This window comes from Scyliorhinus canicula, chromosome 7, assembly GCF_902713615.1.
Source record: "Scyliorhinus canicula chromosome 7, sScyCan1.1, whole genome shotgun sequence".
Taxonomy (NCBI): Eukaryota; Metazoa; Chordata; class Chondrichthyes; order Carcharhiniformes; family Scyliorhinidae; genus Scyliorhinus; species Scyliorhinus canicula.
In genome coordinates, this window is record NC_052152.1 from 84,698,561 (window position 1) to 84,712,167 (window position 13,607).

The window sequence follows — 13,607 nt, forward strand, 5'->3', positions numbered from 1 at the left end:
CTCCAGCAGTGCACTGGTGATAGCCACCCTCCAATCCTGGAACCAACTACGGCAGCAATCCCATCTGCAACAACCATAGGTTCACACCAGCACTGACTGACGCCACCTTCAAAAGGTGGGGGCAGGACGGAGGGACACTGACAGTCAGGGACCTATACACGGACGGCAGGATCGGAACACTGGACGAACCGACAGAGAAATTCCAGCTAGCCAGGGGGAACGAGCTACGGTATTAACAGCTCAAAAACTTCCTGCGAAAGGAGACAAGGACGTACACACAACCGCCACGACAGACACTACTGGAAGAACTACTGCACGCAAGCATACTAGATAAAGGAAACTGTAGTGACATGTATGACCGACTGGTAGAAGGGGCCGACACCGTACTGGACGCAACAAGAAATGGGAGGAGGACCTGGGGATTGAGATAAGATGGGGTCTCTGGAGCGAAGCACTGCATAGGCTCAACTCCACCTCCACGTGCGCAAAGCTCAGCCTGACGCAGCTAAAAGTGGTACATAGAGCCCACTTAACAAGAACCCGTATGAGTAGGTTCTTCCCGGAGGTGGAGGATAGATGTGAACGGTGCCAAGGAGGCCTGGCCAACCGCGCCCACATGTTCTGGTCTTGTCCCAGACTTGCAGGTGACTGGATAGCCTTCTTCGAGGCAATGTCCAAAGTGGTGGGGATGAGGGTGGAGCCATGCCCAAAAGTGGCGGTCTTCGGAATTTCGGGCCAGCCAGATCTATTCCTGGGGAGGAAGGTAGACGCCCTTGCCTTTGCCTCCCTGATAGCCCGCCGTAGAATCTAGTTCGGCTGGCGGTCCGCAGCACCACCCCATGCTGCAGACTGGCTGTCCGATCTCTCGGAATCTCTCCAAATGGAGAGATTCTCTCGGAATCTCTCCAAATCGCCATCCGAGGGTCAGACAAAGGCTTCTACAGAACGTGGGAGCCATTCACACAATTGTTCCGGGACCGGTTTGTGGCCCACAAACAAGCGGCAGAATAGCCAGGGAGCCAAGAATCAGGGGAAAGTCGCCAAAGCATGAGAGGGAGCGATAGACCGGGAAGGGGGTGGGGCGGACGCACAGCTAAACCCAAGAGGAAAGAAAGGCGAACCACAGGAGAGGGAAGAGACAGGGAACAAGAGAGGAGAACCGGGGGGGGGGGGGGGGGGGGGGGGGGGGAAGTCAGGGAAATGAGAGTCGGAAGGAAGGCACGGGATACAATAACGAACATAGCGTCTTCAGGAGTAGGGAACGAGGAGAATAAAGACGAAAGACTGGAGAAACGGCAGAAGCACAATACCCTACCAGTTATTCAATTTTAGAACAGTACAGCACAGAACAGGCCCTTCGGCCCTCGATGTTGTGCCGAGCTATGATCACCCTACTCAAACCCACGTATCCACCCTATACCCGTAACCCAACAACCCCCCCTTAACCTTACTTTTTAGGACACTACGGGCAATTTAGCATGGCCAATCCACCTAACCTGCACATCTTTGGATTGTGGGAGGAAACCGGAGCACCCGGAGGAAACCCACGCACACACGGGGAGGACGTGCAGACTCCACACAGACAGTGACCCAGCCGGGAATTGAACCTGGGACCCTGGAGCTGTGAAGCATTTATGCTAACCACCATGCTGCCCCCATCAAGGAGCACGAAGAGGTCTGTTGTGAATTGTACATGCCACAACAATGAAATGAAAATTTCATATTGTCACAAGTAGGCTTCAATGAAGTTACTGTGAAAAGCCCCTAGTCGCCACATTCCGGCGAGGCTGGAGCGGGAATTGAACCGTGCTGCTGGCCTGCTTTGGTCTGCTTTCAAAGCCAGTAATTTAGCCCTGCGCTAAACCAGCCCCCGGTTTATTTTTATTTTTTATTATTTACTATTTTCTTTTCTTTGCTATGTTTGGGTGTGCCCTTCTCTTCTATATATGTGTGTGTATGTCTCTTATCCTGTGTACATAACGGTAAATATACTTTGTTCAAAAACACCATAAAAAACATTTATTAAAAAAAAGCACTTTGGCTGCTGTGACGTTAAGCCTTGTAGAGGCGGTTGATATGGCCTTTTATATATCTCAGATATTGATAGAAATATGGGGATTAGGGGATTTGGGTAATATACCTATTGAATGTCACATTGACAATAAATCCCTGTGGGAAAATGTGCACTCTACAAAAAGTGTCAATGAAAAAATGTTAAGGATAGACATCGCAAGTTTGGGGCAGATGTTGGACAGAGGGGAAATAGCAAAATTTAAATGGGTCGACAGTAGCCATCAGTTGTCAAACTGTTTTACAAAGAGAGGGGCTAGCTCACAGAAACCGTTGGATATTGTTAATGAGGGGCACCTGTTTCTGTGACTTTTTGTTCTTCACAAAACAAAATGAAAAAAAAAGGGGAGGGAATTGCATGTGTTTTTGAGTTTCTTGTAATTTTGTTTCCACCTAATTTTTTTTCTCCAAGGAAGGGGAGAATGTTAAGTAATGGGTTAAGAGACATTCCAATTAATTGCCTCATTTATGTTAAGTATCCAATAATTGACACTGATTATGTAAAGAGGCTTCAGGTGGCCTTTTGTGTCAGGTGATGTGATGCTAGAGTTTTGTGCAGAGTCTGTTGAAGTAAATTAAAGGTGTTTGTCGAAAAGATGCAGAACCTTTTGACTCTTTATACAACAGAAGCTAAACGTCTAACACTTTCGCCCACTGCGTGGCTGTTCCCCCCTCTTCCTCATCACCCCATCTTGCACCCTGCCGCTCCCATCCCCACCTGTCTGAGCCTTAGCTCCAACATTCAGAATGAGATGGTGTAGTCCTGCACAAACAGTCTCTCAAGGTCCCAGTTCATTAGGATGTCTGGGTCATCACTGGTTCTGCTGCTGTCTACCCAGCCTGTGTTTGTAGACGAATTCGTCCGCATCTGCCGGTGATGTGAAGCAATGTCCCTGCCCTAGAAGGTGACCCAGAGCTTGGTTGTGTACAGCATTCCAAATTCCACACCACTCTGTGGACGTGAAAGAGACTCCAGGATGGTATGTTGCCTTCCTGGTGCCAGGGTCCAGGATGTCTCCGAATGGGTAACGGGCATCCTGAAGGGGGTGGGCAAACAGGCAAAGGTCGTTGTACATATTGGTACTAACGACATAGGCAGGAAGGGGCATGAGGTCTTGCAGCACAAGTTCGGGGAGCTAGGCAGAAAGTTAAAAGACAGGACCTCTAGCGTTGTAATCGCGGGATTACTCCCTGTGCCACGTGCCAGTGAGGCTAGAAATAGGAAGATCGAGCAGCTAAACTCGTGGCTAAACAGCTGGTATAGGAGGGAGGGTTTCCGTTATCTGGACCACTGGGAGCTCTTCCAGGGCAGGTGTGACCTGTATAAGGACGGGTTGCATTTAAACTGGAGAGGCATAAATATCCTGGCCGCGAGGTTTGCTAGTGTCACACGGGAGGGTTTAAGCTAGTATGGCAGGGGGGTGGGCACCAGAGCAATATTTCAGAATGTGAAAGCATTGAGGGATAACTAGGGAATAGGGCCAGTATGGCTCTGAGGAAGAGCAGACAGGGAGATGTTGCTGAAAACAGCGGGGCTGGTGGCCTGAAGAGCATATGTTTTGATGCAAGAAGTATTACGGGTACGGCAGATGAACTTAGAGCTTGGATTAGTACTTGGAACTATGATGTTGTTACCATTACAGAGACCTGGTTGAGGGAAGGACAGGATTGGCCGCTAAACGTTCCAGGATTTAGATGTTTCAGGCGGGATAGAGGGGAATGTAAAAGGGGTGGCGGAATTGCGCTACTGGTTAGGGAGAATATCACAGCTGTACTATGGGAGGACACCTCAGAGGGTAGCGAGGCTATATGGGTAGAGATCAGGAATAGGAAGGGTGCAGTCACAATGTTGGGGGTTTACTACAGGCCTCCCAACAGCCAGCGGGAGATAGAGGAGCAGTTAGGTAGACGGATTTTGGAAACGAGTAGAAACAACAGGGTTGTTGTGATGGGAGACTTTAACTTCCCCAATATTGACTGGGACTCACTTAGTGCTAGGGGCTTAGACATGGCAGAGTTTGTAAGGAGCATCCAGGAGAGCTTCTTAAAACAATATGTAGACAGTTCAACTAGGGAAGGGGCTGTACTGGACCTGGTATTGGGGAATGAGCCCAGCCAGGTGGCAGAAGTTTCAGTAGGGGAGCATTTCAGGAACAGTGGCCACAATTCAGTAATTTTTAAAGTGCTGGTGGACAAGGATAAGAGTGGTCCTAGGGTGAATGTGCTAAATTGGGGGAAGGCTAATTATAACAATATTAGGCGGGAACTGAAGAACCTAGATTGGGGGCGGATGTTTGAGGGTAAATCAACATCTGACATGTGGGAGGCTTTCAAATGTCAGTTGAAAGGAATTCAGGACCAGCATGTTCCTGTGCAGAAGAAGGATAAATACGGCAAATTTCGGGAACCTTGGATAACGTAGGCCTCGTCAAAAAGAAAAAGGAGGCATCTGTCAGGGCTTGAAGGTTGGGAACAGACGAAGTCTGTGTGGAATATCAGGAAAGTAGGAAGGAACTTAAGCAAGGAGTCAGGAGAGCTAGAAGGGGTCACGAAAAGTCATTGGCAAATAGGGTTAAGAAAAATCCCACGGCTTTTTACACGTACATAAAAAGAGGGTAGCCAGGGAAAGGGTTGGCCCACTGAAGGATAGGCAAGGGAATCTATGTGTGAAGCCAGAGGAAATGTGCGAGGTACTCACCCATCATTATTCACCAAAGAGAAGGAATTGGTGGATGTTGAGTCTTGAGAAGGGTGTAGATAGCCTGTATCACATTGAGAACCAAAAAGACGAGGTGTTGGGCGTCTTGAAAAATATTACGGCAGATAAGTCCCCAGGGCCTGATGGGATCTACCCTAGAATACTGAAGGAGGCTGGAGAGGAAATTGCTGAGGCCTTGACAGAAATCTTTGGATCCTCACTGTCTTCAGGTGATGTCCCGGAGGACTGGAGAATAGCCAATGGTGTTCCTTTGTTTAAGAAGGGAAGCAAGGATAATCCAGGGAACTACAGGCCGGTGAGCCTTACGTCAGTGGTAGGGAAATTACTGGAGAGAATTCTTCGAGGCAGGATCTACTCCCATTTGGAAGCAAATGGACGTATTAGTGAGAGGCAGCATGGTTTTGTGAAGGGGAGGTCCTCACTAACTTGATAGAGATTTTCGAAGAGGTCACAAAGATGATTGATGCAGGCAGGGCAGTGGATGTTGTCTATATGGACTGCAATAAGGCCTTTGACAAGGTCCCTCATGGTAGACTGGTACAAAAGGTGAAGTCACACGGGATCAGGGGTGAGCTGGCAAGGTGGATACAGAACTGGCTAGGTCAGAGAGTAGCAATGGAAGGGTGCTTTTCTAATTGGAGGGCTGTGACGAGTGGTGTTCCACAGGGATCAGTGCTGGGACCTTTGCTGTTTGTAGTGTGTGTATATATATATATAAATGATTTGGAGGAAAATGTAACTGGTCTGATTAGTAAGTTTGCAGACGACACAAAGGTTGGTGGAATTGCGGATAGCGATGAGGACTGTCATAGGATACAGCAGGAATTAGATCGTTTGGAGACTTGGGCGGAGAAATGGCAGATGGAGTTTAATCCGGACAAATGTGAGGTAATGCATTTTGGAAGGTCTAATGCAGGTAGGGAATAACGAATGAATGGTAGAACTCTCAAGAGTATTGAAAGTCAGAGAGATCTAGGTGAACAGGTCCACAGGTCACTGAAAGGGGCAACACAGGTGGAGAAGGTAGTCAAGAAGGCATACGGCATGCTTGTCTTCATTGGCCGGGGCATTGAGTATAAGAATTGGCAAGTCATGTTGCAGTTGTATAGAACCTTAGTTAGGCCATACGTGGAGTATAGTGTTCAATTCTGGTCGCCACACTACCAGAGGATGTGGAGGCTTTAGAGAAGGTGCAGAAGAGATTTACCAGGATGTTGCCTGGTATGGAGGACATTAGCTACGAGGAGCAGTTGAATAAACTCGGTTTATTCTCACTGGAATGACGGACATTGAGGGGCGACCTGATAGAGGTCTACAAAATTATGAGGGACATAGACAGAGTGAATAGTCAGAGGCTTTTTCCCAAGGTAGAAGGGTCAATTACTTGGGGGCACAGGTTTAAGGTGCGAGGGGCAAGATGTACAAGGCAAGATTTTTTTTTTTAAACACAGAGGGTAGTGGGTGCCTGGAACTCACTGCCGGAGGAGGTGGTGGAAGCAGGGGTGATAAGTGACATTTAAGGGGCATCTTGACAAATAAATGAATAGGATGGGAATAGGGGGATAGGGACTCAGGAAGTGTAGAAGATTTTAGTTTAGTCAGGCAGCATGGTCAGCACGGGTTTGGAGGGTCAAAGGGCCTGTTCCTGTGCTGTACTTTCTTGTTCTTTATCACAATGTTTGAAGACAAATAAATTGAAGGTTATGAACTTAATTCATCGAAGTTACAAAAAGATCAAAAAACACTTTAAAATGCAGATGGCTGCTGCATTTTATGCTTAGATTTTACAGTTTTGCAGCACAAACTGGTCCACTCAGAATACCGCTTCGTAATTATATAAAGTTTATTAACTGTAGAACTAAATATTACATTTATTGATCAAAAGCTCACCTGTCCGGATCTTCTGGTCCACCATGCTTTTTGTCACAGGGGTTATAATGAGTTCCTGAACTGATGCATCCTGAAATAATGAATTTATTTAGCCCTTGAGTGATTACTTCTTTGCTGGCACTTTATTCATATATTTTGCTAGCAAAAGATGCAGTGAACAAACTAGAAATATGCAATACCAACATGTCCACAATATCTGAATGACCAAATTCAGTAAGTTATGCAATCCAATAGGATGGGATGGAGTCCATGCCCTACCATCTTACAGTTATTTCATCAATTACCTTTTTTCATCGTAAGGTCAGAAGTGAGAATGCTTGCTGTTGATTGCACTATGTTCAACACCATCCGCGACTCCTCTGAAACAGTTCATGTCCAAATGTAGCAAGAACTGGACAACACTTAAGCTTGGGGTTGATAACTGGTAAAAATCCAAATCTCATTTGCACCGCACAAGTCAGAGGCAATGAGAATCTCAAACAAGAGGGAATCGAGATTCAATAGCATTTACTATTGCTGAATCCTCCACTATCAGCATCTTGTAGGTTACCATTGACCAGAAATGGAACTGTACCAGCCATTTAAATACTGCGGTACATGAACAGGTCAGAGGCTGGGTATTCTGTGACAGTAACTCATCTCCTGACTCTATTCACTATTCACTATCTACAAGGAGTGTGATGAAATACACTCTACTTGCATTGATTAATGCAGCTCCAACAACAAACAAGCAAGCAGCTCAATGTTATGATCCTAGACCAGGGGCGGCATTCTCCCCTACCCGACGTGACGGAGGGTGCCGGAGTAGGGGAGTGGCGCCAACCACTCTGGGGTCGCGCCTCCTCAAAGGTGGGGAATTCTCCCCACCTTTGGGGGCCAGCCCCGCGCCGGAGCAGTTTGCACCAGAAGACTGGCGCAAACACCCGGCGCCCCCGGCCGCAGGGCTGGCCGAAAGGCTTTCGCCGGTCGGCACATGCGCCGGCAGTGACGTCAGCGGCAGCTGGCCGCTGACGTCACTGCCAGCGCATGGGCGATGTGGTGTTCCCTTCCGCCTCCGCCATGGTGGAGGCCGTGGCGATTGCGGAGGAACATAGTGCACCCAGGGCACTGGCCCGGCCCCTGATCGGGGGGCCTCGATCGCGGGCCAGGCCACCGTGGGGGCACCCCCCGGGGTCCGATCGGCCCCCGCCCCCCCAGGACCTCGGGGGCCTGCTCGCGCCGCTGTGCCCGCCGTTCCAGAAGTGGTTTAAACCTCGGCGGCGGGAGAGGCCTCCCAGTGGCGGGACCTCGGCCCATCCGTGCCGGAGAATTGCCGCAGGGGCCTCTCCGATCGGCGGGGCGAGATTCCTGCCCCCGCCACTTCCCGGGTGGCGGAGAATCTCTGCCACAGCGGGGGCGGGATTTTAGGCGCCCCCAAGCGATTCTCCGACTCTGCTGGGGGTCGGAGAATTTCGCCCCAGATCCCCAATTCTTAGTAAGATTCAGTTTGGGACCAATTGTCTTTAAGGAGACGCAGTCTGATGAACAAACCTCTTCCTCAGAGAATAGAGCCAGGAGAATCCAGTTTTTGAACAAACAAAATAAATGTTACTGTACACGGTCAGAAAGGTAAAAAGTATTTCCAATGTCTCTCTTCTGCTCCAACATTCAGGGTTAATATGAGGTATATATGAATTACCAGGAAAACTGTAGAACAGACCACACTGCTCACCAAATCAAAGATGCAACCAAAACAGATTCCATGGATTTCTCAACAACCCACTTGGATGCCATTAAACACGATGGGTGGAATTTACCGGCTGTAGATGCTGGAGGCGCATAGGTTTCCTGCTGACAAGGGGTGCAGTCAAGGGAAAATACCATTGACAACGGTGGGACCAGAAAGTCCTGCTGGCGGGTCTCCTCTGCCGTCAAAAAACGTGCGGCGGCTGACACAGTAAATCCTGCCCTATAAATCAAACAATCTAGCCAGGGACCTGATGAAGAAACCTCTTCCTAAGAAAATAGAGCCAGAAGAATCCACAGTTTTTGAACAAACAAAATAACGTTACTATACAAGGTCAGTGCGGAGTCTGCACGTTTTCCCCGTGTCCGAGTGGGTCTCCTCCGGGTGCTCCAGTTTCCTCCCACTAGTCCCTAACAACGTGCTTTTGGGTGAATTGGGCACTCTGAATTCTCAGTGTACCCGAACAGGCTCCGGAGGGATGGGAAATTTCACAGTAATATCATTGCAGTGTTAATGTAAGCCTACTTGTGACACTAATAAAGATGATATTATGTCCTGTTTTTTCATGTGTGGAAGAAACTGTCTGGACTGTACGCAGAATAAAACTTTTGTTCAATCAAGGATTGATTTCTTTATCATGGTGAGGTCATTGCTGTTGGGAAAGGGGAATACTCATCAATCGTTATTTGGTGGATGTGGACTTGGAGAAGGGGCCTACACAGAGGCCGGCGTGAAGGCTGGATGTGAGGCTACTTGCGGATCTGAGTTTTTGTGTGAGGATGGCAAAGGTGAGTGAAAATTATAAAATGGGGAGGTTTCACCGTTGGTGATATGAGATGCGCTGAAGACAGTGGGAAGGGGCGAGATCATCTCGTTTACAAAGCCAGCAGCATGGGTTCAATTCCCGTACCAGCTGAGATTCTGAATTCTCCCTCTGTGTACCCGAACGGGCGGCGGAATGTGGCCACAAGAGGCTTTTCACAGTAACTTAATTGCAGTGTTAATGTAAGCCTACTTGTGACAATAAAGATTATTTAATTTAAGGTGGACAGGGAGGCAAGAGGAGCTCAGCGGTAGACAAAATTTAGGAAGTGGATGGGAGGAATGGGGAGGAACCCACTCCGGAACTTTTGATTAGTAGAAAGGAACTGCAGATGCAGTTTGACCTTTTTGTCTATAGGGAAAGCGGTATGCCTGGTGAGGAGAGCACTGGGTGTGGTGAATGAGTACGAGTACAGGGGAGAAGGCCAGTCATTTGCTGGCGGGACAGCTCCATCAGCAGGCGTCCTCCCAGGAGATCGTTCAGATCCGGGATGGGGTGATGAGTCTGGTGGTTGCACTAGAACAGATGAATAGGGCATTTGAAATTAAATGAAAATCGCTTATTGTCACAAGTAGGCTTCAAATGAAGTTACTGTGAAAAGCCCCGAGTCGTCACATTCCGGCGCCTGTTCGGGGAGGCTGTTACGGGAATTGAACCGTGCTGCTGGCCTGCCTTGGTCTGCTTTCAAAGCCAGCGATTTAGCCATTGGAGGAGTTTTACAACAGGTTGTATAGCTTGGACCCCCAGGGGATGAGTCGGATATGAGGGAGTTTTGGAGGGGCTGGAAGAGGAGGACTGGGTAAGGCTGGAGGAGCAGTGAGAATTGAAGTGATTCTGACAGCGGTATGGAAATGCAAACGGTAATGCACCGGGGCCGGATGGGTTGGCGGTGGAATTTTATAAGACGTTTCTTGGATAGGCTGGTGCCGCTGTTGGGGGAGATGTTTGAGAACGCGGTAGCTAGAGGGGCGTATCCGGAGACAATGGGACAGGTATCTATTTTGCTGTTGTTTAAAAAGGATAAGGATCCGGTGGAGTGTGGGTTGTATCAACCAATATCCCTGTTAAATGTGAATGCCAAAATTCTTACCAAAGCGTCACCACTCCGGTTGGAGGAGTGCCTTCTGCAGGTGTTGGGGATGATCAGGAAGGATTTGTAAAGGGTAGGCAGTTGTCCTTAAATGTGTGGTGCTTGTTAAACATGGTGCTCTTCCCATCAGAAAGGAGAGAGCAGAAGGTGGTGGTGGCACTGGATACCGAGAAGGCGTTTGATTGCAGTGAAGGTCAGCTTCTCTGCCCAGAGCCTCAGTCTGGCTGGGGACCTGATGAAGTTCCTGTGTCTTGAGATAGTGAAGTTCACCTTGAGGTTGGGGGTGAAAATTGAGGGAGTCATATGGGATGGGATCTGTCTTTTCTTCACTTTAAAAAGTTGGTTACCATCAGCAGTTAAGGAAGGGGGAAGGGTTATTCTTTGAGTCATAGATGGGTTGATTGGTAGAGTGGAGGGTTCTTCTGTTATTCTTTTTGATTTGTGTTGTTTTGTTTTTTGTATAAAATGTTAAAAACCGAATAAAAATATTTTAAAAAATATGCATATAGACATTATAATTGCGCAAGTGGCGATTAAGATGTCGTAAAAGTGAAATAATTGATTTGCAGGTGAAGTGTTCTACTAATAGATCAGGTAAACAGATAACAGATCGCTAGCTAATGGAATATTGTTTAGGTTTGAAGGGCCCCTGAAGTGTAGATGATTTATGAGGGGTATTGTGTTTGGTCCTGGCTAAACAAGTCAAGAGATATCTTCTAAGAGGCAAAATAATGCCTTAAGCTTTGTGTAAATGATGTTGTTAATGGGAGGAATCAGTTCTGTCTGAAGAGTCAGTAGGACCTAGAACACTGAACTGAACATCAGTATTTCAGTTTTTTCCTGAAAAGTTATCTCTCCAAAGATTCTGCAGCGAAAAGCAAGTAAATCCCTGGTTGCTAATTTTATTTATCTGTGGTATTTAATAGAGATATATTGGTTTGCTTAATAGTGGCAGGCTTAGGAGGAAGTAAGTTTTTTTTCTTTTACTTAAGAACTGCTGTAACTGTTAACTGGAAAGCTATTTCTTTGTTGCTAATGTAGTTAATTCTGTGATTCAATTAAAGTTTGTTTTAACATTAGAGAAGCCTATTGGTCAGTGTTATCACTCCTGTGGTGCAGTAATCTTTCGTCACATTTAACAAATTGAAGAGAGTTTGGTTGTCTTTCAGGATCCCAAAACAATCCAGATCTGTGATGTGTGCCTCCTAAAGAGCCGTTTATCTATGTGATTTACTTCCTGTATTTTTGTTGATAACTTATATGCATGCTTGGTCTCTAGAATCAATCTTGTGTGTCTGTCTGCGTGCATGAGGAAGTGACAGTGATTCCTTGCATCTACATTTGGGAGTGTTGTGTGAATAGATTTTATCTTTTCTTTCAATTTATACTTACCTGAAAGCCTGCTTTATGTTTATTACTGAAAATCAATACACTCAGAAGGCTTAAAACTTTCCGTCTTAAATACATCTTGTTGCAGACAACCAAGAGGTGAGAAAGGGAAAAAGATTATCCCAACATTTTTCTGCCAATTTGTAACACATTCATCAAGACAGGCACAAGATTACCAAATTTTAAAGGAAACAACAATTTATACTGTATGAAGAAAAGATACTGGTTGGACAGTGGACTCTGATTGGTCGACGTATTGCCATGGAGAATGCAACAAAGAACAGGTATACTCCCAAGATTTTGTTTTAGATTCAAAAAAAGATAAGTCAACGGTGATTGTTCTGTTGTTCTGTAACGTTACCATAGGGAATGCAATAGGGCTGAGAGAGAAAGAAAGAAATTCTCACATTTCACCTATTCCTGATATTAAGTTAACCAGCCTATTTTTCCCAGTTTTATCTCTTCATTCTTTCTTAAATAGCAAGGGTTACGTTTGCTGCTTTCCAATCTTTGGGAACTGCTCTACAATCTATGGAATGCTGAAAATTTTAAACCAATGCCTCTATTATCCCTGCACTTGTCTCTTTTAAAACCCGAGGATTAAGATTATCAGGTCTAGGAAATTTGTCACCATTTAGTCACAATAATTTCTCCAGGACTACTCATTTACTTGTACTGACTCCTTTGGAGGTCAATAGATATTGACTCGAAACTAGAAGCTCTGGTTTCAAGTCTCACTCCATTCTTGTTTGTCATAGGAGAATTTTAATGCAATTCAAACAGGTTGAAAATCTGTCTGCTAATCGTTCCAACACTTTCCCACTATTGTCTAAAGGGTAGAAAATGTACGTGTGAAGAAATAATACAAACAAACTGATTTATTTAATGTTCCCCATGATTTCTGGAAAGCTTTTGTGTCACCTACCGTGAAAAACTAACAACCCAGCAATAAAATGTTCAAAAAGTCCTTCTTCAGATGTAAATCCAGAAAATGAGTGCCAAAACAATATATGATCAATAAGACCATCACAAGCCATGAGACATGTCTTTTTCCTTTGCATATTAGGGGGCAGCACAGTAGCATTGTGGATAGCACAATCGCTTCACAGCTCCAGGGTCCCAGGTTTGATTCTGGCTTGGGTCACTGTCTGTGCGGAGTCTGCACATCCTCCCCGTGTGTGCGTGGGTTTCCTCCGGGTGCTCCGGTTTCCTCCCACAGTCTAAAGATGTGCAAGTTAGGTGGATTGGACATGATAAATTGCCCTTAGTGTCCAAAATTGCCCTTAGTGTTGGGTGGGGTTATTGGGTTATGGGGATAGGGTGGAGGTGTTAACCTTGGGTAGGGTGCTCTTTCCAGGAGCCGGTGCAGACTCGATGGGCCGAATGGCCTCCTTCTGCACTGTAAGTTCTATGATCTGTAAATTCTATATACCAATACTTTCTTGTGGTAATTAATGATTAAGGAACCTTGGTCAATTCCACATCTGTACCCTCCCCATTCCAAGAATCCTATAGTTCAGGTATGCAGAGGACAATTACAACATCTTGACATTGCAAACAGCAAACAAAAGGTTATGATTTGCAACATGGAACAGCTCTCGAGCTGAATATTATCTTTTAAGAATTGGAGAAAACCTTTAAACACAACTGTAACAACAAAAACTTACAATTATTTAGATTTATTTTCCTTACATGAATTGCATATCAATTTATAATTAAAACTATAAGCTATTTGGAAACAGCACAATGGTTGGACAGTACGCACCATTAGTAATATTGCCCAAAGCACAAACATAAAGTCCATGCTTTCCTGGTTTCAATCCCTCAATGGTTCCTTTTACAAATACTTCTTCAGTATCCTTCAAAATAAAAATTGCATATTCAAACAATAAAACATGAT

The 13,607-nt window shown here is 46.0% G+C and overlaps 1 protein-coding gene across 4 annotated transcripts in view; it reads right to left on the minus strand.

The window, feature by feature from the left end:
* The window catches only part of LOC119969096 (superoxide dismutase [Cu-Zn]-like), a 123,018-nt gene that overhangs the window by 40,128 nt on the left and 69,283 nt on the right, over positions 1-13,607 (minus strand). For all 4 annotated transcript variants that reach the window (XM_038802298.1, XM_038802296.1, XM_038802294.1 and 1 more), the window contains 2 exons: positions 13,473-13,566; positions 6,680-6,749 (listed from right to left, as the gene is read on the minus strand). In XM_038802298.1, the coding sequence (XP_038658226.1) occupies positions 6,680-6,749; positions 13,473-13,566 (164 nt within the window). The remainder of the gene's footprint in view (positions 1-6,679; positions 6,750-13,472; positions 13,567-13,607) is intronic.